The sequence below is a fragment of the Eublepharis macularius genome, chromosome 1, assembly GCF_028583425.1.
Source record: "Eublepharis macularius isolate TG4126 chromosome 1, MPM_Emac_v1.0, whole genome shotgun sequence".
NCBI classification, from domain to species: domain Eukaryota; kingdom Metazoa; phylum Chordata; class Lepidosauria; order Squamata; family Eublepharidae; genus Eublepharis; species Eublepharis macularius.
Genome location: NC_072790.1, coordinates 165,821,002 through 165,847,810, shown reverse-complemented (window position 1 = coordinate 165,847,810; position 26,809 = coordinate 165,821,002). Strand labels below are relative to the sequence as shown.

Sequence of the window (26,809 nt, the reverse complement as noted above, 5' to 3'; positions counted from 1 at the left end):
TGACTTCACCATCCACAAATGTTAATAATTTTTTAAGAAAAAGTATCATTCCAGGTTGTTTATAACAGGATCCTCCTTTTAGAATCATAACGCTGAAACCACCCAAGCTGGACCTTGTATAGCCAACTGGCTGCAGAAAGAATATCTGCTCCCATTCTGTAGGAACGGAAAACAAGAGCATGCCTACGTGTGGTTCGAAACAGTAGCATAAACCAGAAGCCTTAGTTAAGTAAGACTTCTAAAAACCCAGCTTCCAAACATGGCTGTGATTTCATACCTTTTCAAAAAAAAAAAAAAAGAGGATACAAAAGTCATGTATCACACCTAAAAGTGTTGAATGTGATGAACACTTACATACCCTCCAAATACGTTCAGTAATATGTTCAGTTTTGCTATGGTGAAACACACAAGCCACTCCTAGCATCAGATAGGCACTGCTCAACTGAAGCGAGACTGCTTTGCATGGCACATAAAAGCACAAGCCTGAAGGAGTCATTTTTGATAAGACTACTGGCACTATATCAATTTTTGGTGTTATTTTTCAGCATAACCAGAAAAGGCTCATTTGGGATGAATTTGTTTTCAAGTCTGGATTTCAGCATGGCAGACCTGAAAGATGGAACCTTAGCAGTATCTTTCTTGATTCTCCACACCCTACTGCTCCCAAAGTAGTAATCAGTACACACACATTGCATAATCATTTTAAATGCACCAGAGACGTTTTGTCTAAGATAGTAGTATCAAAATAGAAAGGGACTCAATAAGGCAGTTCAGGATGGAAAAAAGAAATTCAATGCAATATGCAAGTAATTCATTAATTGTTGATTTATTTGGAGTTGCATGGATGTTTTATAAGGCTGGTCATTTAACTCTGTAAATGTTATGGATTGTTTTATTTTACTATTTATGATATTTGTTAATATTTTGTTGTTTTCTATAACAAGAGTTATGTAAAAAAGCTAATTTATTTATGAACAGTGGCTTGGATTCTATGCAGTATGAACTGAACTACAGTGCATAAATAGCAACTTCCACTCCTCCCCATGGAGTCTTTCATGCCTTCCAAAATTGTGCCTCCATGACTCAGTGGGGCTCTATGGTCATCCTGGGGATTAAAGTGAAGGCTAGAAGGGAGAGAATTAGGCAAAAATTGCCTTCCCCTTTTCACTCACAGAAATGCCTACCATGTATGGAAAGGAAGGTTAAGATCCAAGAAAAAGCAGAAAGATCCTTTACACAGATCAACTTGTGGGAATGGTCATTATGTTCAGGACCAAAAAGGCAGCTCTGCTTCACATAATGCATTATTAACTTGTAGAATTGGCTATAATGTGGTGATGACCACAATCCCTAGCAGCTTTAAAACAGAAGCAGGAAAGAGGAAATAGCCAAAAAAGACACTTTCATTTCAAAGGGAAGCTTCCTAGGGGTGGCTGACAGGCCACTATTACAGACAGAATGCTTGACTAATAGCCCCTTGTTCTGACCTAGAAAGATCGAATCTTGTTCTAATACATTAAAAACACAGCTTCATTGGTGGAGATTCTCACCTCAAACTCCTGCTTTCACATAAACCTGACAGGACGTGCAGGAAGAAATTTGACTTACAGCGTAAGGACCCAATTTGTAGGGCAAAGCTGAGCTGAATCTCCAGGTAGATGTAGCAGATGTTATTAAGGTTGCCATGCCAATGTTTGCAAAATAGTCTTAGGGAAGAGGGACCATGGATGGATGGCATTGTGAGGGTGCTGAAGGATGCATATAATTTCCCAGCAAGCAAAGCAACAGAAATAGGGAACTAATATGCAAGCTACTTTGTGCTGCCACTGTGTCTACAGGATAGTGTTGCCCATTTCCTGTGAACACAACATCTCTAAGGAAATACAGCCACTGGGGCTGACTGTAGCATTACTTTTCTTTTAAACTGGCAGAAGACAGACATTTAGAAAGATTAGAATTTTTCTGGAATTTTCTGTGTTTTCAACCTTCTTCCACAATTAAAATAAAAGTCTCTCTTGCTTTCGTCTCTAACATCACAAGCATTCTTTAATCTTTCCTATCTGCGACATGCACTGCTATGGACAGGAGCCAATTATGGGTTGCACTCAAGCAGAACTAATCCTATATAAAGACTTTCTAAATAAAAACCCATCCATTTTGTTCTAATAAAACCTAGGGCAGCAGAAAAATCACACAAATACCCAACTCGAGAATGAATAAACATGGCCTTAAAAAGACAGAACTATCTTAGCAATGCCTCAATTAAAGTTTTATGTTATACATTGAAATATTTATTAGAAAACAGCTTGGTCGTATTGGTAGTGCAAGCTAATTAGAACAAACTATAGTAAATGAAGAGCAGTCACCCCTCCTCTCCTTCTAGGAAACTGGATCTTATTTTTTTCAGGTCTGATTCCTTAGCTGATTGCTAAGTTCTTGCAATTCAACTATCAGGTTCTCCATCGCTGTCACTTCTTCAGCTAGAACGTCGGAAACTTCAGCATTAACTGCGTCTGCAAAAAGCTGCTGCATAACAAAACAAAAAATAATCTGGAGCAGGTGCTTTATTTTAAACAAGAGGCAAGAATTTAATACTTGAAAAATTTTCCATTGCAAGAATTTCTGTATCAGTATTGAACTGCTAGCTTTTTCTCTCCTCCACTGGATGCGATACCATTCAAACATAACACGCTAATGTTGCTCTGGGGGCAACAAATGAATAACACTTCTATAAATGAATATTATCAGTCTGCTTAGAACCTCAGAATTTCATATCATGGCTTGGATTCAATGGTGAGTTTCTGCAACTAGAATGATTTCTACCAACAGAGTGTGACTTTCTCCCCCTCCCAGTGTAGCCCTAAATGCCTCTCAAAATGCTGCTTCTCGGGCCCCCATCCTGCAGGACCAGTAATAAAGCCATTATGGGTTGCAGTGGGAGTGAGAAACAGAGAAATTCCTGCTCTGTAGGTGGAAATCTGTCAATTGGTGGATCCAAGCCCTTGTGTCTTGACACCTTCCAATTTGTAAACTAAAGAAAGCCCAAGAAACCCACTGTATTCTGAAAACAACTTCAAACAACACTGACTGAAATAAGAAATGGTGAACAGCTGCAGCTTCAGCTCCCTGCAGTATGTCTTTCCTTCAAGGATTAATCTGAGAAGCCATCTTATTGTGTAACATTTACATCCTGCTTTCCTACTGATCAAACATGTATGTGTGTTGCTATAACTGAACTTGGCAAAATCACCCATACTTTCTCTTTCTTTTACCTGCGACTTGTGTCATTTTGAAATTACTCTCTCTCTGAACCTCATCTGCCAGACTATTACTCCGAATTTCAACATCAGGTTCCTATTGCAGTTCACAGTGGAGATGCTGCTGTAATTTGCAGTTACTAGCTGTATGTTATGGCTTATGGGATTGTCCAGATTCACTGAGAATTGGACATAGATGTTAGCTCTGAAGGGTTCTGAAATGGAGTTAGTCATGGCAGGACCACATCCTGACATGCTCCAGGGCATTTAAGTTCAAAAATCAGATTTCTTGTCACTCCCTCTTCCTTTGATGAGAAGCAACAGTAATAGTGGACAGGACACAATCCTTGTCACAGGATGCCATTTTCAATGATAATGAAAAAGTGACTCCTTGAAAACATTAGCAAAGGCAGACAGACCTGTTATATCCATGAGTGACATTTCCTATGTTTCAGAAGCTCATTAATTTACCTTGGCTTTGGCTGCCAGACTACGCAAGTTGAGTCGAGCTGAGGAAAGTATTTGCAGTGCTTCTTGGTGATTAGACTTGGTTCTGCTGCATTTTATTGCCACTGCAAGTTGAAATTTGAAAAAGCAGACAAAAGTTCCATGGTCATGACAGTGATAGCCCATCCACCACACATAGCTTTCAGTAAGTTTTTTCAGATAATAATTAACCAACAAACAGCTTATACAGCGATTTCATACAGATCATACCATGTGCACGCTCTATAGCACCTTTTGAAACCTCCTTAAAAGATAAAATATTTTTGTCCTAGTCCCTTGATTGGATTTCACATTTGTGTACTTTGGTGAGATATTGCAATACCTTCAAAATCTCTTCAGTGTGTCCATACAAATGTTTAAAACATGGCAATTACAAGCTATACATTTTTAACTGAATGAAACATTACTGACATTGCGCAACATAGATAAAAACAGCCTATATTCAGTGGGGCTTATAGCTTGTGTCCTCAGTTTCATTACCCTCACTTCATATCACTGGCTTGTGATGGTGGGTGTTATGGAAATGTGGAAAATAGAAACATCAAAATATGAGGTTACAGTCTAGTAATCTCATGGAAGAGGAGGAACTAGATGTGTTACAACTGCTTCAGGACATCAATTAACTACAACATCCAGATTTGGGTCCAGTAGCACTTTAAAGATCAATTAGAAGGGGGCTCTGATTCTGGAAGGCTCATAGCCGGGAAAACTAGTTGGTCTTTAAGGTGCTACTGCACCCAAATCTTGCTCTTCTACTACAGACCAACACGGTTACCCACCTGAAATGACAACATTTAGTAACATGATGTTCTATACTTTCAAGATCAGATAGGAAACTGCAGCTAAGCCATACAATGTCCATGATTTCATATGATCTCTACAAACACAATTCCTCCCTCCTTGCTTAGCAAACCATGTAAAGGGAATAAAAAAAGAATAATTTGACTGTACTTTAAGTAAAAGTACACCACCACAGCACTATCATCTGACATTTGTAGAGTATATTAGTGGTTAGTAGGCATGGTGATTAACCAAGAAGTTTATACAGCACTTTCATCCAGATCATACCATGTGCAAGCTCTATAGCATCTTTTGTCACCTCCTTAAAAGATAAAATATTTTTGTCCCAGTCCCTTGATTGGATTTCACATTTATGTGCTTTGGTGAGATACTGCAATGCCTGCAAAACAGAAATACAGAAAATAATCTCAGTTTAGCTTTATGCTATACACAGAGGCAAAGTCACTCTCTAAAAAAAGATACAGAATCTGCAATAGGTTAGTTCCTCAGAGTCAGAAGGGTTTCCTCTCCTGCAACTATATTCTACAGCTGCAGCACAGATGTTTTTTGCTGTTATTGCTTCTCAAGTATGACAAACCTGTAAGTAACACGTGTTTAAAAGATAATTTTTTACCTTTTATAAAATCTGTCTAGACGGATGGATGTGACCCACATTTTTTTAGGTCACAATGATTAAATGCATATGAAAGCAGGAGTACACTAGTATTTTAATATTTTGAGCCATTCCACATCTATGGAATGTAAACCTCAATAAATTGTTCAAATGTATATAAGGACTAAATGCCAGTTTTATTCTCTCTTGGTTCCTCAACATGGAAAGAAAAACAGAAATAGAGAAAATAAAAAGACAACAACCCAAAAGCAAATGAACCAAAGAGGAAGAAGCAAATGAACCAACGAGGCGGAAGAGAAAAATCCCTCATATTTTGTCAAAAATGTGGATTTAAGCACACTAGTCACAAAAGCGCTTTATATCAAACAGATTTTTAAAACCAATTTTTCCAAAGAAAACCAATGGAACTACACCAACTTTGGTTGGTTCATGTGCAACAGCTACTCCAAAAGACGGAATGCCTGTTTCTGATAAAGAACTAAAAAAGGCTGTATAACCTACATGGCTTCAACTGCGCTCAATTTCTTGATTAAGGACCTACTTCCATGCATTATTTTTTACTTTATATTTCTCCACAACACACATCCAGCATAGAAAACAGAGTTGCACTTACCTGTAACTGTTGTTCATTGAGGTCTTTTGTGCAGGCACAAGAGACTGCATGCAGAGGCCTACCAAATGGAGGATTTTACAGTTTTTTCCCCCTTTAAGAGGGATGGTGATTTCCTGCTGAAAAATGCCTGTGCTCTGGGGGAGCATGCCTCCTGACCCTCAGTTTCTCCTTTGCCACCAAACTCTCCAAGGTGAGAAGTGCAGGGCATATTAATTTTATAACCACTCAAAACTATTTCCAACACCCAAACATCAGTAGTGATATACTCTCATTTGCAAACACTGAACATGGTGTTCGTTGTTCATTGCCATCCACGAACAACGAACAACAAACACTGACGAACATGAGCTGTACATAAACATGTTCATTGTTTGTGGGGGCCAGCAGGCTCTCCTCCAGCCATCAAGATGCCTATCACACCACTCACAGAAACCCTACCTGAGCAGGCAACAGGAAATGTACCAATAATAAATAATAGTTTGGTCCCAGAGCCTGGCAGCAGCCCTGGAACCTGAAGGGGTAGATCCCTACCGTACCACTCCCAGAAACCTTACTTGAGCAGGCAGCAGGAAAAGTACCAGTAATAAATAATAGCTTGGCCTAGAGCCTGGCAGCAGCCCTGGAACTTGAAGAGGTAGATCCCTATCCCACCACACACAAAGAAAATTCAAGCTCCAATTCACTCTCCCTGTCTCTCTCTCAAAATGCCAACAGCAACTGGCTCTCCCTCACTGTCTGCAAAACTAAAGCTGGGAGCCCCCCTCCCCCCTGCTCTTTGCTTCCTTGTAACAAATTTGGAGCTCCACACTTGAAAGGAAGACCTGCCTATCAAGCTAAATTGAACAGCCTCATGAACAGCTTGTTCGTGAACAGCTGATTGGGCTGTTTGTGGCTTTTTAAAGTTCGTATTGCTGTTCGTGCCAATCTCTATTGCTGATGCTAGTGCTCTTGTTGAGGAATCAGCCACATTCCGGACAGCATTAATCTGCTGCTTTGAAAATTTGATTGGCTTCTCTTGGATAACTTTGGCAAGTGCTCTCTGATCTTCAGGTAAGCGCTCATTGTAACTACCCATTTCATTCCCCAAAAATATTTGATAGGCTTCCATAATAGCAGTGTAATTTTCTATTTTTATGTTCAAGGCTGACAAAGCATACACCTTCCTACCCAGTGCATTAATCTTTTTGCCCTCTTTATCAGGGTTCCTGCCTTTGTTTTGTTTGCATTTCCTCATAACAAGTGAGGAAAACGGTGGGTGGGTAAAAAGGAAAGAGCAATTGTCTTCCTTTGTCTTATATAGTTTCTCAGCCTTGGAATTGAAATTGGTTTCTTGAATACAGTGGTCATCATATCAAAAAACCTTTCTATCATTGGGAAGGTGATGTTGGCTGGGTTGCCAGAGTGTAAGTGCTGCAAGACCTTATCCTTGGGTTTAGGTTCAGTGGAAGATATATTGATATCTAAGGATTTTGTCATCCTCAGCATTTGCTCCACATGGAGGTGGAAGTCACCTGTAGGAGAAACAGATTCCCTGTCTCCAACAGCTTCATCATGTAAAAACTCAGAAGGGATGCTAAGGCTCCTTTCCATAAATTGCTTTGGCTCGGACTCTGACAGATGGAATGCCATTGCTGATTTGGGTAGCGAGTGAAATCGTCAAGGTCCTGGAGCCTAATACTCAGATATGGATCTGACTAATTCTGTGTGATAGAGATCTCCCCAATCAGCATCTGATGCCAGCAGTCTCTTTTGTTGGTGCTAGAAAGGACATCCACATGGGCAGTAGTCCTGATAAATGGTTCTCTGAATCTCTGAATACATTAGATCCAGATAGGATTGCATAATCTCACCTTCCTCTTCAGACCAGTAAACCAACTATGAGTAAGGTGAGGGCGCTTGGGGGGATTCAACTTCCTCTACCACGCCCATTTTGAGGTTGATAAATGATCTCTGTTTAGGGGTTTCGTCCTTTTGAAGTGTGTCTTGACTTTGATCTTATTTTCTTCTTAGGAGGCTCTGAGGTGTCACACACAGCCTCAATTGACTCTGAAGATCGTGAATGATCGTCCGTCAGATCTGAAGGTAGTGGAACTGAGGAATCATCTCTCTGGGACTGTTCCAGTGGATCCTTCGAGGAGTACCTCTGTTGGATTCAATAGGAGTCTGTTGGATCCAACGTCATTGTAGCGGTTGGCATCAAGCTCAGTTTTGAGGTTGGATATGCACATTCAGCAAGCTCTGCAAGCTCAGAGGTCTTTGCTGTTAGGCTGGTTGTTGTTGACAATGCTTGCTCCCACAATACAGGCTTGAGCCTAGTAGCTCGCTTGGCTCTGGTCTTGGGGGTGAAAACCTAGTAATGCTTGCAGAAGTTCATGTTGTTGCTTTCCCCCAGGCAAGTGAGGCAGAACAAGTTGATTTTACTTATTTGGTATACTTTTCATGCTTTATTTCCATTTGGATATGTTCAAGACATCTTATAGTTAAAACAACATCTTATAGAAACAAAATGTATAAAAAGACAACTTTGGCCAAGGCAGGAGTTCAACTCAAAAGACTTTCTAGAATTTAATTTTTTTAAAAAAAAATCTTTAATGGGTGCTGTAAGGCTTACAGTACGGGGACCATTAGCAAAAAAGTAAGGAGTTCCAGAAAAGAGGAGCAACTGCCAAGAAATCCTTTGTGTGAGTCCCCACCATAGATATTTATGACACAGTGGGTTCCTACAACAGATCTTCCTTGGCTAATCTGTCAGCTGTTTTGTGTGTTAGTTTTAATTTTTTTAAAAATCTCTGCACAGTTCTGAGTATGAGCTAGTTGTTAATTTTTTATGTTGTACACTGTTCTGAGTGCGGTCTGATATAAAAACAGTTCATAAATATAACAGAAATAAAGCCCATACTTCTCTCACCAGTGACTGCTTGTTACTTAGGAGCACTAAGTATTGCCACACAAATTATTGGGGGTAGGGTGAAGGGAAAAACAAGCGTCTGTCAGATACAGTCCAACTATCGTCACCTTATTGGTATTTCTGGTCTAAAGCGGAAGAGTTTTCACTCTCACTGCCAATGCATGATATGCAGATTTTCACTCCAGAGATGCCATGGAGAGGAGGGACAGTAATCTCCACAGAGAACCATGGCTAAGTGAGGCTTGGCAATGTGTCACCTCTGACCTCTATTTCTATGGGCTGTTGCTAAGCCTATAGAGGAAAACCATAAGATGATTACCAACTGCCATCAATAAACTGCAGAGTTGCGATAGTGCTGCTGGCAGTGAGCTCTTTTTCCTTTATTCTGTACACCAAAGCATATAAACAAATGCATATCATCCCGGAACCCTTTTGTTCTATCTAGATAGAAGGATAGTGCCCTCTTTGGATCTAGTGAATAAAATGCTCTCTCCGCTTTTGACTGAGGGTTTAGGTAAAACACAGGGAGAGTAATATCCTGAGACATATGAGAAACTAAAACTAGCTTGGGCAAAAATTGGAGGCTAGGTCTGAGAATCACCTTATTAGGGTGAATCCTCAAAAAGGGTGGATCAACTCTAAGAACTGACAACCCACTAACTCTCCTTGCAGATGTTATTGCTACCAGAAACCCAACTTTCCAGGACAGCAGTGAGCAAGCTGGCAAAGGTTCAAATGAGGGCAATGTAAACTGAGATAATATGAATGATAATGACCACTGAAGAACTGGTTGGATGTCCGGAGGGTAATGAGTGAGCATCCCCTTTAAAAAATTTTGAGCAGTTTGGTGAGAAAACACCATCCTCCCTTCAACTTGTTTGTGAAAAGCCGAAATAGTGGCTAAATGCACCTTCAAAGATGTAGCGCCTAGATCTTCTGACCTCAAATGACACAGGTAGGATGTTATATAAGGAGCAATTGTTAGCAGAAACGCCCCTACTGTGAGCCCAATAAAGGAACCTCTTCCATTTGGCTGCATAAGCCCGCCTAGTTGATGGCCATCTGGTATTTAACAACAACAACTGAACCCCCTTGAGTAATTCAAAGGCTGGGGAGGATGCACCAAGCTGTCAAATGCAAACTGCTGGTGTTGTGGTGAAGCAAGTTCCCCCAGTTCAGGATGTCTGGGACTAGAGGCAAGGTGATGTATGTCCGTTTGGACAGCTCTAGTAACCTTGGCAACCAGATTTGTCTTGGCCAAATGGGGTTATCACTATGCAGTTAGTGTTGTCCTGTTGAATCTTGCATACTACCTTTTGATATAAGAGAGAACATAGGAACATATAAAACAGCTGGTCTGTCCAAATATGTTGAAATGCATCCCCTATAGATTGGGGGTTGTTCCCTGCCATTGAACGAAATACTGGGGCTTTTCCGTTTGCTACAGTGCAAAAAGATCCACCTCTGGGTACCCCACTGGACAAATATGTCGTCGAAATACATATTGTTCAGAGACCACTTGTGATTGGCACCCAACATCCTGCTGAGCACATTCGCCTTGGAATTGTCTGATCCTGCAATGTGAATGGCTTGCTGGGAGAATTTGTTGACAATTGCCCAGTCCCAAAAGGCAGTAGCCACTGCACAAAGGGATAATGAGGCAGTACTTCCCTGTTGTTTAAATAGTACGTCGCTGTAGTATTGTCCATCTGGATCTGGACTTTTGCTCTGCAGAAGAGCTACAAAAGAGACAAGAGCGAAGTGGAATGCTTGTTAGCTGACCATGTATCTTGAATAGACTCTGAACCACAATGGGCACTCTAACCCTGAGTGAAGGCATCAGTTGTTACAATTACTTCATAGTTTTTAGTACCAAAAGGAACACCCCTGAATAGGTTGGTGTCTACTGACCACTAGTCTAAGGATTTTATTACCTGTCGGGGTATAGAGAGCCTATAGTTAGGCGAATGTAGTGTTACCCTGAACTTTCTTACAAACAAATTCTGCAACACTCTCATATGCAGGTGAACAAAAGGCACTACTGTAGTGGTGTCCACCATGTGGCCTAGCAGTCTTTGTATTCTCCATATGGACTGAAACCGGTTTCTGGAAAACATGGCCACAAGAGATTGAATAGTCTGTGCTCTATCTAGCGGCAGAGTAGCTTTGCCTGTAGAAGCATCTAGAATGCCCCCAATATAGGACGTTACCCTAGATGGTTAAAGTTTAGATTTAGCAAAGTTAACCTCTAGACCCAAGTGTGCACACGTCTGAAGTAGAAGTGTAACACTGTGGACCAACTTTTCTCGCAATGGTGCAGAGACTAGCCAATCATCTAGGTACAGGAAGATGGAACACCCTTGTGCCCTAAGATGGGTAACCACAGGTGCCATACACTTGGTGAATATCTTAGGTGCAGTGGACAGGCCAAATGGTAAGACTGTGTATGGAAAAATACTATTAAGATATTTAAAACAGAGGTATTTCCTATGATCCTTTCTAATTTCTATACGCATGGGCATTATAAGGTATTCTTGCTCTTTAATTTTTGTGGACTGATTCAGGGTTAATCTTCTGCAGCTGTATAATTGCATGATGTAAAATTGGCCACATATCCACCTGGAAGGAGTGATTTCAATAATGCTGGGGATATTACTTGTCTTATTTTGTACCCTATGATTTTAAGTATATTTATGATGTTTTTAATGCATTTCTATGTAATTACGGTATTTTTTGATAAATAAGTAATTTATGAAGTATTTTAGTTTGTAACTTCCAGGAAGGTTAACAGAAATGGGACATGAAATGCTAGAACACCGGTAGTAGTTACAAAGTAGAACATCTTGAATTAATACCCCCCTCCCGAACCTCTTTGACTTTGATCTTTATGAATTGATTCAATGTTGATACATTTATGAACTTGTTTGACAATTACGACTTTGTAATTTACATTGCTGTGGTTTTCAATGAGGCACTGTCACTTTAAATGAACAAGCACTGGTCATTTTCATTATTTCAATACTGTTAAGTATAAATATAATTCGATCCTGTATTTTGGCACTTAACACTTTACTGTAGTCATATGGACTACCTTGAATATGCTGTATAATTTGTGATCTACCTTTGCTGTTCTTTATTGTCTGAATGTCTTGGTGACTGCCTCTGTGGCATCATTTGCATAATTATAGACTTGTAATTTAATTCCAATGAATACTCTAAACAAGTTCACTTTCATTCATAGTTTATTGTGCAATATATATTTTCTTAGTTAGTCTGTCATGGAGCTCTTGCTTTGCTTTTCCTCCTGTCTTTACTTACTGTGACTCTCTCTTCCTATCTTCTTTCTCCAATAGAGCTTGAACCTCCTCTTCAAGTTCTGGCAGTACATTATTTGCTGCTGAAGAAGGTACAATGCAATCAGGTGTCACCACAAACTCTAATCCATAACCATTTTGTACAATGGCTAAGACCCAAGAGTCAGATGTTATTGACTCCCACTGAGAGTGGTATACAGTGTATCTCTGAGAAACAAAGATTCAGGTTAGGTATGGTTGCAACACATCAGAATTGTTTAGGTGGGCCCTGAGTGTCTTTATGCTGAGGTGGAACCTGGGTCAGTTTCGGCCTGCAAGGCCCACATCTCCTAGATTGCTGATGAGGCTGATAGAAACATTGGAACTGGTTCTGCAGCAGCTGATAATGTCTTATAGGGCCTTTCATAACATTGATAACCTTGTTGGTGCTTAGGAAAATGCCTGGGCTTGAAGGTTTGTTGCCCAGCAGAGATAATGCCCAGAGATTTGGCCATCTGGTGATTCTGCTTTTTCTGGGACAGGGTCTCATCTGTAGCCTACTCAAAGAGTAGGACCCTCAAAGGGCATTTCTTCCACTTTGCGTTTTGTTTCTAGTGGCAAAGCTGTTGACCTCTGCCAGGAGTAGCATCTGATCAGGATAGAGTCTGCCAACCCCTTTGCAGAAGTCTCCACGGCATGTCGGCCTATGTTCATTTGTTGCTTTGACACACAGATCACCTCAGTCTGGAGCAGGGACACCATTGTTTTCTTGTCCTCTCAAAGGTTTGCCATATAATCTGAGAGATTTTCTCATAGATATAACTGGTAAGCTCCCATTATGGTGGTTTCCTATCCTCCAGTTCAATGCCAACACAGAGTATTGGTATCTCCCATTGTCATGTATGACTGTACCCATTCATCCATGCCAATGTTAACTCTGATGCTTAAGTTCTAATGCCAGTTATTGTAAACGTAATGTAGTATAACCTAATTTCCTGTTGCCAGTATTCTAACGGTTTCGCAGGCTTTCACAGGTGGCTATCTGTTGAGCTCAACTATTTACGACCTTGGACTTTCCCTCAGACTATGATATGTCTCTCTTCTTAGTGGTGCAGCATGATAGCACAAATATGCAAGATGTTCTCACACCTAAAAAGTGGTGAGAGATTGTTTGGGAATTGGGAGGGGGAAGAAAAGCAGGGTAGAAAAGAGATGTAATTTTCCCATGTTGCCATTCTTGTCAAACTTCTACTCGAGCTACTCAGATGCTTACTTTACTCCTAAGTAGACCTTTGGACCTGAATATGGAAAAGATCTGATCTCTGAAATAAAGTCATTTAACCAAGGACCTGTGTCTTGCTATAATGATCCAGGGATCTGTCTGCCATATCCTGTCATCCAGAGCCTGACATCCATAGGCATCGAGCTTCCTGCCCTCCTTGTAAGGTGGTGACAAATGTAAACCTGAGCGGTGTTGCTGTATCTCCTCTGTTACCAGAGACAAAGTCCAAGGGTGTTTAAAGAAAGGCTAAGTGTCTTGTTCGATTTTGTACATGGCCTCGACTCTTTTTGAGGTTGTGGATAGCTCTGCTGGTTTCCTCCAGGCCTTCCGGATGACTTCATCAAGGCCTTCTACAATTGGAAATCCAACAGAAGATGCATCACTATAAAGCCTACTCTAGAATATGCCAGTTGTACAAAGTGCAGCAGAAGAAACATCCAGGTCTAATGCCTGAGCCATTCTGGATATTTGTTTAGAATATATTCACAAATCCTCATATGAGAAATCTGATGCTAGTGCCACATTTTCACCAGGTGACAGATCCGACATCTCAGAGCCGAACTCTGAAGCTACTCAATGAGGATCCTCTTCCTCTTCTTCAGAATCATATTGCTGTTGTAGCTGAGCAGGTGATGGAGTGGAAGCCACACTTTCCCAGAAGAAGTCAATGGCCTCGGATCCGGAGCACTGAATCCTTGTGGACCTCCAAAACAATGGCAACGGTATGGAGGAGGAATACAGCATGTCAGGTGATGCTGACGATAGCAGAGCTGTTTTGGTTCTGATGGGAAGTGAGTCATGGATCTGTGCTCATTCCTACAGCTCAGAGATGGAGAACTCATCCTATGCACAGAAGATTGGATCCATGTAGATGGTTCTGACACCAGAGCCAGTTCATGGCCGGCTCGAACTCAGACTCAGCTACCCATGGTCCTGGGGATTCACCTGAGTTTGGTGGTTCCAACTCATGTAGCTCTCCCTCCAACAGCGACCTGTCTGGGGAGTGGAGATGATGTGATGGGGTATGGGGATTCACTAGAATCACTTTCTCTTGTGGGGGTTCCCGCACGGCTCGGTTCCAATCAGACTTGGATCAGTAATGGGAAAAGTGTTTGTTTTTCTTTGGCTTTTTTGCTGGTGACTCTGATGAAGGTCTTGGTTCCACAGCGGCGCAAGGGGTGTGGTTTTTGTCAGTTATCAGATCCGACCTTGTAACCAACCAAGAAGAAATCATGGATCCACCCTGGAATGCCTATCTGGAGCGGCTGAGAGCTTGTTGGTCTTTGGATCTGACACGGCATGGCACTTAGTGGTCACATTTTTGTCTGCCACAAAGTCTGCACCTAAGCCCTCTCATTCTGAGACTTTGGGGTGAATTGTTGACAAATAGGGCAGGCTCCAACCTTATACCCTTCACCCAGACACAACAGACACAGATCACGCTGGTCAGAGTGTGTCATTTTTGTCCCGCATTGGGAGCACTTTTTAAACAGTCTTCTGTGCCCTAGTGAAGTCCACAACATGAACCACAAACTTGACTGGAACAGCTTGAGAAAGTCCAATTTATAAGCATTAGATCAGTAGACAAAGATGAGGTCAAGGAACGGTCTGAGATCAAAGATCAGAAGAATCCAGTCAGAAGAAAAAGCACACAAGATGAACAAGCTCAGAAGCCCAGTTCCTCTCTTCATGGCGGAAAAGAGAGAACTGAGGGAAGGGGGGGGTCACTCCTCCCATAGGTCATGTGCTTGTTTAGGTGGGGAAATGGGCTTCTATTGCAACCCCTAATGAAGCTCTAAAGAAGCTAAGAAATTTGTCTGTCGGCAGGCCTGGGCTGTGCAGTTTCAGTGTGGGACTGCACAGAAGAACGACGATGAACAGCAGATTTATTAAAAAGATAGGGTTGGTATGAAGGGAAAGAAAAGCTAAGGTAAATTTAGTTTGTTGATCAGAATACTTCACTAGTATGAGGCACAATAGTCTTCTTAAAACTTAGATTCAAATATTTACAATACTTAGATGTGACAAGTTGGTATTTTCAGACTTAAGTTATTTAAAGCAAAGTTCCTTCAGTGCTTTTACTTCCAGCTTAGGTGTACAGACTTTTATACACAGCACTCTTTTCCTTTTACTGCAGATCCAGTGTACTCCACAGAGTCAAAAACCTTTTTCCAGACACTGGGCAGGAATTATTCTTCCACTAAAGACATACGCCTGTTCTTTTGGCTGAAGGGGGTCTCCTTTTACTACCCACTTCCTCTGCCAACCACACACTCCCAGTTCTAGCTTATCTGAGTAACATTAGTGCTAGCTTTCCCACTTTAGTTCAACAACTAAAAGCTTTTCATAAAACTTAAGCAGTCCCAGTTAGGGCAAACTTTTTTCTTCTTTTCCTCACGCAGAGGAATCTCAGTCTGACCCTCCCTGGTCAGATTCCAAGCTTAGACTCTGCAACATTCCTGTCAGCTCCAATTTTTTACCTTCTTGCTGGCCAGTCACAGAGAGGAGGGAGAAGTATGCCAATCATCCTCCCTTCAGGCCATTGTTTTAACCCTCTACCTGTCTCTCTCTCTGGATGAAGCAGTTGGTAATCCTTGCATTTAATGCTCATTCCATCATGGAAGTAATTAAAATGAAATCTTTATCAATGCCCAACTACCCAGGAGGAGCATATCTACATCAGCAGACAGTACCCAATAGCCTAGTCTACACTCCCTGCCCACTATCAAGGTATCTCTTTGAGCTATTTCATATGACGCAGCCCTATAATCTGAGTAGAAAGCCCTTCCAAAAATTTTTCTCACAACCCTCCTCTGATACTGAACTTAATCTCTGCTGGGAAGAACAAAATGTGTCTGGAACAAAGGTGGCAATATGGGGAGGAAGCTTTAACCCTTTCTTGCATAAACGCTCCTTCTTCATGGAAAATACAGAATCCTCCCCACAAAAGTCATATGTGAATGGAGCAGATCTGTGAATAAATTCATATGGCTATCAACAGTTCTAGCTCAGCATCAAGGTGAATACCACAAAGAACTTCATGACAAGATGAAGGATAAAGGCTGCATGGTATGGTACTTCTCTGAAAAAAGATGAACTGTAGACTGTACATGAACAGCATTTTAAAAAATACCCAGGCATTTCTAGAAGCACTCTGAAGGCACCAGGATGTTACAGAAAGATGGCTTTTGATAACTGAACAAGCTCTTTTCATTACAACATACTACAATGCTCTGAAAGCTACAAACATTACTTTTCATATTCAGAGTTGATACCTCTTTCACATGCTGCAACTTCTATGAAAAATTGCCACAGATAGCTTGCTTTGCTTTAATAATTGAAGTGGGCATCAGATAACCTTGGGCTGCAGCACAAAGATGAACTTCCTTGTTGCCTTTCTAGCTGTCTTCAGCAAAATGAACATTTCAAAATACCTACTGTGTATTTTCCTTACAGAAGCAGAATCTAGGAAAGAACTTTGAGCTCCAGCCATGTTCAAATACTGCTTATGAAATAATGCTTTCTACACTGTTGTGTATTAAGGCACTCATGCTTCTTTATAAGTGGATAGACAAAAAAGGACTACAAACTAGTTTCTGGAGGTTTCCTAGAGCCTGCAGGGTGCTTACAAAGAACACTGGTCTATGTGCGCTTTGGTCAGATGCAGCAAGGCACTTCTTTTGTTAAACAATAGTGAATGTTTTATTATGTTACTCTCTATAGATACTTTTGCTAGATCTCTAGCTTTCAGAATTTAGTTTTTCTATAAGGTTCTGGCCCTAACCTGGATGGCCCAGGATAGCCTGCTCCCATCAGATCTCGGAAGCTAAGCAGGGCTGGCCCTAGGAGTGCCAGCTCCAGGATGGAAATTTCTGAAGATCCGAGGAGGGGTGGAGCCTGGAAAGTGCAGGGTTTAGGGAGAGGCCTCAGGAGGATGTATTGCCATAGAATCCACCCTTCAAACAGCCATTTTCTCCAGGGGAACTGATCTCTGTGGCCTGGAGATCAGTTGCAATTCCAGGAGATCTCCAGCCACCACCTGGAGGCGGGAAACCCTAGTTGGCCCTGGTACTAACCATCACATGGCCTTTGTGGCCTTGGACCCTCATATCTGCAGAACCACCTTTCCTCCTATGTTCCACGACAACAGCTTTACATGTCTGTTCAGGGCTTTCTGCAGGTCTGCAAATGGGCTAGATTAACAATGGCCTGTACACATGCATTCTCTGTGGTCACCCCCACCTCAAGGAATGGCCTACCTGAGGAAGTGAGGGAGGCTCCTGCACTTCTGTCATTCCACAGACTATACAGAACATAATTAGGAGGGCACTTTTATAAAGGTAATAGGGCTATATTGTAACAGAATGGTTCAGGAAGGCTACATATAGTGTGTATTATCTGTCTGCTGTATATATAAACTTGCTCTCATTGCACTTTCTACTTAAGTAATACAATTTTCTGCATTGTTTAACACATCATGTCTAATATTTTTGTTTCATGTCAGATATCTGAAATCCTAGTCCTATTATATTGCTTATTAGTAGTCTTATTCTATTGATTTTATTGATTTATATTATGTAATCCACCTTGCGTTTCAGTGAGAAACAACATTCAGGTGAAGTGGGGGTGCAGGGATTCAGTTTGGTTAATGGTCAGACATTCTTATTAGAGAAAGTTGAATTATGGCAGTATTAGTAATGTTACTTACTAGGAGGAAGCTAGATATAAATCTAGTAAATAAAAGTATGCCTATTTTTGTTTACTATGGTTATTATGAGAATTGCAATATAACTTTATTCACGTTTTTATAGAAGCAAGTTCTACTAAATTCATCATGTCTTATTTCAGGTAAATCTGCAAACAACTACAGACTGTCATGATGAAATAAGATTGGAAATTTCAATACAGCTATACAATGTAACTGAAAATCTAAAATTAACACTACTCCTTAACAGGGGCAATTATTTTTTGAGTGTTTTCTTGCTCTAATACAGGTGTTTCTGCTGTTTCTTCATAGGAACACTGATTTATATAACAGTGTCTCAGCCTAGATAACAAAACGTAATTTTCTTTCACAATGCTGATGGCTTCTATTTTTATTCAGCTTTCTTCCCCCTTATGTCCCCAACTGGCAAAAACTAAAGTACCCTTGGGGTACTTGAGGCAAAGCTTTAGAGAACCATAGCTCTCTTCATCAGATGCAGCTGTGGTTCTCAAAAGCTTATGCCTCTATAAAGTTGGTTAGTCTTAAAGGTGCTACTGGACTTCTTACTATTTTGCAACTACAGACTAACATGGCTAACTCCTCTGGATCTAAGACCATGGATATCTTAAGGGTGATAGCTTGCAATTCCTTTTTTAATACTAAGTATATTTTTAATTGCTGTTTTAGCTAATGAGTGAAGGCATTTATTCTTTATTAAACTTTATTCTTTATTAAAGGCATTTATTAAACTTCAAATAGCAGAATTGTGCGTTGGATCAAGCGGAAGTTGCTCTCTCCTTGTGCATGGATGGATCAGCAATTTTTGCAAATGTTCCACTTAAAGTTGCAGCCTTCTGTGGAGCAAAGTTCGCTGTCTCAACAGTCCCTTGACTTGCCAGCTTCTTTGCTGGCACAAGAGAGTATAGGCAGCAGGAAGGCTCTATTCTGCCAGCAGAACTCCACTCACGGGTTTAGATCTGCCGAAAATTTCTGCAGAAGGAAGGAATTTCCACCTGTGGGAACAGAACCTCCCTGACTCCCCCTTCCCACTGCAGCCCCCAACGCACTCAGATGCTATTCCTAGGGGGAAAGAAACTCTCCGGAACAGCTTTGGGACAGAGAATCAGCAAAAATCATCTCCACTACTTTTACTGTGGAAATCCCTCAGCTGGATTCAAGCCAGTTTTTTTGATCCAACCCAAAATAGTTCATGTTCCTAAAGGACTAGAGTAAGTTTACACTGAATAAATCTTGCACATTTTCCACAACATTTCCAAATTTATAAAAGTCAAATTACTTAGAAGAAACATTTAGCTCCACAATTTCTATTTTATGCAGGCTTAGAAAGTAAACATAGGTGGAGTTTTCCCCTGGGTGGCATCCTAAAATCTACTGAGACGAATTAAGTAATTCTAGCTTTCTCTGGATTATGTCATTAACTACAATTTTGTAGGCAGCATTTTTTTAAAAAAAATATTTTTTTTATTTATTAGTGCAAAATATTAAAAAAATAAAAAAGCAAAAAAAGAAAGTATACAATGCTGGCTACAAAAACACTATTAGCAAATTTATACAAAGATATCTATAAAAGACTTCCAAATGTGCAGTTGCCTTCTATATGCAATATGTTCAAATGCTGGTAAATTTGTAAGTCTTCAGTCCAGTGATTTACAGAAGATGGGTTTTTGTCTTTCCAATGCTGAAGTATAAGTCTTTTAGTAACTGTAAGGGCACAGAGGGTCCATTTCCATTGACCACTATTTAGATTCCAAGACACAGGTAAGTAGTTTAACAGCGCATTAACATCCTCAAAAACAAATACATTTTCTAACACACAATTAATATGACTAATAACTTCCTCCCAAAAGGGCAGAATGACTAAACATGACCAAAGCATAGGTTTAAGAGATGCATTTTGTGAATTACACCGCCACCAGTTAGACAGTGTGCTTAAACCTTTAGTAAAAAGATGCTGTGGTTTCCAATATACCCTAAACATAATTTTTTGCTGAATAAGTCACAACTTAAGATCCTCCTCATAATCCATAGTTGGAGCATAAACTTGAATGATGGTTATATTAACAAGCTTTCCCTGAAGTCTGATTAATATTACTCAGTCAGACTTTGCATTGTAGCTCTTGACTGCTTGTTGTATATCTTGCCTCACTATTAGAGCAACACCGTTTCTTTTGAGTTCATTTCCGCAGTAAAACACTATTCTGCCTGATAATGTCCTGAGTCGGTCCACATTAGTTCACTAGTTCACTCACACCCAGGACTGCAATGTTTAAACGTTCCATTTCTTGTTTTACGATTTCTAGCTTACCTAGCCTCAGACCTCTCATGTTGCATGTTCCTATTATGTTTGGCGCACAGCTCTGGACGTTCCTTTTGCATCTATTCACGTCCGCAACTGAACGTCCTTTCAGCTTTAATCCAGTCCCATAATTAAGAATAGTACTATTTGTACTTGTCCTTGGCTCTTCCCCAGTAGCCAACTGAGTGCCATCTGACCTGGGGGTCCTGTCTTCCAGCACTATATCTTTTTTCATTTTGGATTGTCTCATAGGGTTTTCAAGGTAAGAGATCAGCAGAAGTGGTTTGCCTTCTCCTATTGCACAGTACTAACCAGGGCTAGTTGAAGTAACACTGCGGTTGTCTGTGAAAGATTTTCTGTCAGTGTCACCTTCCACTACTGCTGCTGCCCAGTAGCTAATCTTCAAGAATTCCTCTGCTCCCATCGTCATTGGAACATTCAGTTCACTTCTGCTGATGTGACTGTTGATTCCTGAAGGGGGTGGATGCATCTTAGTCTGGTGTCTCAGCTTTGACCATTCCGCCTTGAGTGACTCTTCCAGGATTTTAGACTCTTAACCAAGCCTGTGCTCCAGATGGTGTTGCTCTCAGCTTCACTGACACACTCAAACCCCCTCACTGCATTAAGGTGTGTATCCAAAAGGGACAGTAGATTATAGATATTGATGTGCGTGGTTATATGTACGGGAATTATTATGGATGTATCATGGGCAAGGAATGGCAATTACTGGTGAGGAGGCTAGTATAGCATTGGGGATCCCAGTACTCTGGGGACGGGGGAGGTATGGCAGCGGGACAAGGTCTAGAAATGGAAGGGCATGGAGATATGGTATGGCTTGGTGCCCTTCCAACCTGCATCCCATCCCGAGATATGTTGGTTGTAGGGCGAGGAAAATTATGCCTTGTCCATCACTGATGTTGTGTAATGCCACGTCCATTAATAATAAGACCAAGACTCTGCATGAGTTTTTTGCTGTGAACAACATGGATCTGGAATGCATGACAGACCTGGGTGTGGGAGGGCGAGATGGTTTCCCTAAAAGAACTGACCCCCCCCCCGGGTTTTTTTGGGTCTTTCATCAGTCCCGGAGAAGTGGCCGGGGGGAGAGGTGGTGTTGCTCATTTGAGAGTCTTTCTTCTTCAGGCTGCTCCCCACCCCAAAGATCACTGGTATTGATGGTATGGGCCTGGTGTGGGACGCTGAAGAGAGTTTGGCTATCTGTCTGGTGTACTGACCGCCTCGTGCACCAGCAGATACCCTGTCGAGCCTGCTGGAGTGGTGGCTGGCTGAGTCTTGGAGTACCCCACGCTTTTGGTACTGCGGGATTTCAATGTCCATGCCGAGGATGCTGCCTTCTCATGGGCTGTGGACCTGGTGTCATACATGCCAGCACTGGAACTCTCTCAATTTGTATCAGCACCCACTCATCAAGAGCGCCACATGTCAGATTTGATCTTTGGGATGGGGATTCAGGTGGACCTGGACAAGGTTGATGTGGTGCCGTGGTTGGAACATTTTGTTCTGAAGGCTCGTCTGGGCACACCAGCCCCCACCCCACATGGGCAGCGAGCGCATTTTTGCTTGCCTAGGGAGACTGATGGATCCTATCGGTTTCCAGAATGCTCTGTGGGATATGAAGCTCCCTGGCGGTTCACTGGATGTGCTGGTGGAGGATAGGCATGCCTGTCTTTTTGAAGCCATCAACAAAATTGCTCCCTGTTGCTCTCTTTGCTCCCATGCCCCGTTAGCTTGCTGGTATACTAAGGAGCTACGATGGATGAAATGGGAGCTGAGATGGCTTGAGTGAGTGTGCAGGCGGGACTGAGACGAAGAAGCCAGAACCTCTTATAGGACTTTTATGAAAGCCTATGAGATGGCAGTGAAAGCAACTAAGAAGGAGTTCTATTCCACTTCCATTGCATTCGCAAGCTCATGCCCAGCACAATTATTCCATAAAGTTCAGTCCTTGACCTCCCTTTCTCAGGAAGATCATCCAATTATAAATTCAAATTTCAGCTGTGAGGCTTTGGGAGCTATTTTGCAGGTAAGGTCTTGTCTCTCTGCCATTACCTGCTGACCTCTGTTGATACACTGATGGAACTGGAGGCCCCTTGGCTGTCTTCTGGTCCCATATTAGATCAATTCAGCCCACTCTCCCAGGATGTTTGACTGGATCTTGCAGGTAGTGAGGCCCACCACCTGCCCCTTGGACCCCTGCCTGTCATGGCTGGTGAAGGCCAGTACTGATGGGCTTTGGGTTTAGTTGGAGGCCATTGTTAATCTCTTCTTAAGCGCTGGGTTTTTCTGGGAGCATTAAAGGAAGCGGTGATGCGACCTCTTGTGAAGAAACCATCCTTAGACTTCAATGACTCAGTCAATTACCGCCCAGTTTCGAAACTCCCATTTCTAGCTAAGATGATTAAGTGGGCAGTGGCAGGATAACTGCAGGTATTCCTGAAGGATTCCTCTTTCCTGAATCCATTCCATTCCAGTTTCCACCCTGGCTATAGGATGGAGACAGCATTGGTCGTCCTCACAAATGACCTCCACAGGTACCTGGATCAAGGCAGATCGGTGCTGCTGGTATTGCTGGATCTTACAGCAGTGTTCAGCACAGTCGATTATGCACTATTGGCCCACCACCTCGCTGATGTGAGGATACCTGGAACAGCTTTACAGTGGCTGATCTCCTTTCTCCATGGATGGGGACAGAACTGGGGGAGCAGTTGTCACCACGCCAGCCCTTGGGGTGTGGCGTTCCGTAAGGGGCGATACTCTCCCTGATGTTATTTAACATCTATATGCCTCACCTCACCCAGCTGGTATGGAGGTTCGGGTCAAGTTGGGTTGTTATCAATATGCTGATGACACCCAATGTCCTGATTACAGACTCACACAGGAAGCAGGCAGGGGAAAGTTCCCAAGAGCAGGACAAATCACGATTCCAAGGTTCAGGCACAGGTTAGACAACACTCATAGCTTTGAGTCCAAAGGGGGTATTCCAGAATCAAATCCACAATAACAGGCTGAGGTCAGAGATGAAGGAATCCATTCCAACCACAAGCAGCAAGGTCAGTCGTAAGTGGATGCGTTGCTTCCACACAGCCACTCCCTTCTCTGCTGCTTTTAAGCCTCACGCTGCTCAGCCACTTGTGCTGCATCATGCACCTGCCAGCTGTCTCAGTTGTGCTCCTGCAAGCACTCATCATCACTGTTCATGCTGGGCTGGTGCTGTGCTGATAGCCTGGCACTGCGCCTTCTGGCTTGGAGGGCTCTCCTTACTTTCCTCTGATGGCTCTTCCGAGGTTCTGGTGATGAGGGGGAAGAGCTGACCCATGCCTGGTTCTCTGTTGCTGGCCCAGGGCTGGGAAGCTGAGGGACCGATGTGCTGGGACTTGGCTGTGGATCCATGTCTGATCCTTCAGAGACTGCCTCCTCCTGTAGTGCCTCTGCCACTGGCCGTGGGTCTGAGTCAGGTTCGCCAGCTGTCTTTTTCTCAGAAGAGTCCTCTGTGTCTCTCTGCTCTACTGGGCTGAGCTGGTCCACAACACCCAACTTTATCTGTTGATGGATGGGTGGCCAGGCCCTGCACCTCCATTGGCAGTGGAATGTCACTTCCAGCTGGGCTGTTACAAGTGCTTCACCACTATTCAGGCCTTGTGGGGGGGAGGGGGGACTATTTATAATATCAGAATAAGCTACTATTGAAACACTACTTTCCCACTATCAGGAGTTACCTTTTCAATGTCTTCAGAATTATCACTCTGCCCATTCTCATAGAGTCTTGCATATAGCTTCCAGATTTCTCCATCACTTGTCACTCTAGAAGTCACTCTGCCAAAGAGTGCCTGCAATTTTGCCTTTAATCCTGCTGCTGTCTCTCCATGTCGATCAGCCACTCCATCCATCACTGCCTTCACCAGTATCTTAAGCACCTTAGAAAATGAACAGAATTTTGAATGCATCAATTTAAAAAATGTAACTCACTCACAGATATGAACAAGCCATAAACCTAACATAAATGAACAACAGAACCCTCCAGTCTGGCAGAATAACCAAATCATGCCAAAGATACTTTCTGAAACAAAAATATCTTGCATACTGTCTGAAAATAGGCCACAGAGAGAGGGGGAGGGAGAGAGAGAGAAGGGAGAGAGAGAGACTGTTCTGGAGGAGAGGCACAGCAGCTAAAAAGAGATCAGCTGTTGCAGTCAATTTACAAACTTGTCTAGGTGTGGACATGGGCAAAGTTTCTACTAGGCTGACCTAAGATGGTAAACAGCATATGGAGTGGTGGGGCAGTTGCCAGGGTCTGTGGCTTCTGGCTCCTCTGCACTAACATCCTCCCACTGCCTGCTTTGGAGTGCTTTGTTACTTCTACTCCCAACTGCATATGCTGCCTATTGCTGGTGGAGAAGGGCATGTGGATGGGTGCACAAAACATCAACATTTTTGGTGGCCATGGCAGTGGCACTCCTAGCTGCACCCACCACTCAGAGCCATCAGGGAAGGGGCATGCAGGCAGTGTGGGCAGCTGTGACTGCAGGTGGTGGGGGAGCTTGTAAGTGGGCAAATGAATGATGCACAGGCAGGTGGGGCACGTATATGGGAGGGTAAGAAGAGGAGCCTAATGGTGGGTACTCTCTGCCCAGAACTCCCTAAAACCTGGAAGTGGCCCTGGCACAGAGGTTCATACCAGGAGGAATGGCCCTTTAAGCATGAAGGTCCTAAGTCATGAAGGTCTTTAAATCTAAGAACCAGCACCTAGAATTTGGCTAAGAAGCAATCCGCCAGCCAGTAAGGCTGTTTTAAGAGCAGTATTGTATGAGCACAGTGATCCATTAGTAAAAATGCAGGCTACTACATTAAACCTCAGTAGTTTACACATTTCAAATTCAAGCCCACACAGAGCACACACTGCAGTAGGTTGATGTGGAAGCCACCAGGTTATGTTTAGTTAGATCCTGCCTACCAAGAAAAGGGTGTTATGGGTAAATTAGTCACAACTGGAAAAAAGCTACTTCTGGCTATTTCTACCACCTGGACATTCAGGTGCAGCTCTGGATCCAGAAGTACTCTCAAACTAAAAACTGAAGTCTTCAAGGAGAGATCAACCTTGTCCAGAACAAACTTAATATCTAATTCCTGATCAATCATATCCTTGATCAACAGTCTTTTCTGGATCTTATCAGCTTCATCTTATTCAAAGCTTTCTATTCCATCACTGCTTTTAAAAAATGGTTTAGAACTTTAACTGCTCCTCTAGATTCAGACAGAAAAGACCAACAAAGCTAAGGATCTGCAAGTTAATGACAGCAAAAAGATGACTTCTCACTCCAAAACTCTGGACAACGTCACTCAGAGGCTTCATGCAGAAGTTACATAGGCAACAAGACAGCCTTGTGACACCCCATAATCCAAACACCATGAGGTACAGAAGCTATGATCTTTCTTCAGGAAGGATTAGAGGCACCTCAAAGAGGCACCCCAAACCCATCCTCTCAAGGCAGTCCAGAAGGATACCATTGTAAATGGTATCAAATGTCACTGAGAAGTCCAGGAGAATGAGCAAGAGTGCCCTTGACAGGTCCATTGCTCAGTGTAGGTGATCTAGAAGAGCAGCCAAAGCAGGCTGAATCCCAAAGCCAGTCCTGAAGCCAAGTGGAATAGATGTTATCCAAAAATCTCTGTAGTTGTGCTGGGCTAGCACTTGAACATTTTGTCCAGATGAGGCTGGCTAATAATTGAGGTCACCTGTAACAAGTGCTTGTTTTTTTTAGAGATGCCTCAACATAGCATCTCTTCCAAGGCTTATCATTATGACAACACTTAAAACCATGTTTTCATCAAAACAAGGTTACTAAAGAACTATATCCCTCATTCTGTAAAACCCCTAATCTTGCGCAGGTCAATAGATTTAATACTGCTCTAAACAAAACACACTCACATACAAATCTGAAAATGTGGATCTGTGTGTTGTACCAGAAAAAAAATGCCAGTACTAATGTTATTATCGGATAAACAGCCAAGAGTCTTGATGTCAACACAAATGTTTTTTTATACTACCTCTTAATGGTCCTATAATGTTTTTCATTGGACATAAGAGTTACAAACAAGAATGTAAACAACTGCTGTACTTTATATTACTCCCCCAGCCCCAAATCACAACTTGAATTAGAATTTTATTTCAATTCGTTCAAATTCAACTCCAAATAGGGCAGCCAATATCCTAATCGCTGTATCAGATAATGATAGATTTTAATATATTTAATCATGAAATGCACTCAATTTTCAAAAATTTGCAAATGTACACTGCACCTAGTCCACCAAGCATTTCCTTTATGTACCTCTTTTTATGCTGATCAAGGTAAATATTAAATCCAATTGTATTTGTTTAGATCCTCCCCACTCTATTTTGTGTTTCACATCAGTTTATCAAAACCAAAAACCTACACTTTAAAAAAAAATTAGCTGTTATTAATCTAATACCAAAGCTCTTTTGAGTAAAATTTA

General features: G+C 42.0%; 1 protein-coding gene across 2 annotated transcripts in view; it reads right to left on the bottom strand.

Annotated features, from left to right (window-relative positions):
- Positions 1-833: 833 nt before the first annotated feature.
- Positions 834-26,809, bottom strand: part of TTC27 (tetratricopeptide repeat domain 27) — a 169,338-nt gene continuing 143,362 nt past the window's right edge. The window contains exons 17-20 of one of the 2 annotated variants that reach the window (XM_054980541.1): positions 24,034-24,231; positions 4,833-4,944; positions 3,729-3,829; positions 834-2,526 (exon numbers count right to left, since the gene is read on the bottom strand). In XM_054980541.1, the coding sequence (XP_054836516.1) occupies positions 2,404-2,526; positions 3,729-3,829; positions 4,833-4,944; positions 24,034-24,231 (534 nt within the window). In that variant the 3' untranslated portion in view covers positions 834-2,403. The remainder of the gene's footprint in view (positions 2,527-3,728; positions 3,830-4,832; positions 4,945-24,033; positions 24,232-26,809) is intronic. The other variant, XM_054980549.1, reaches the window with a different exon arrangement.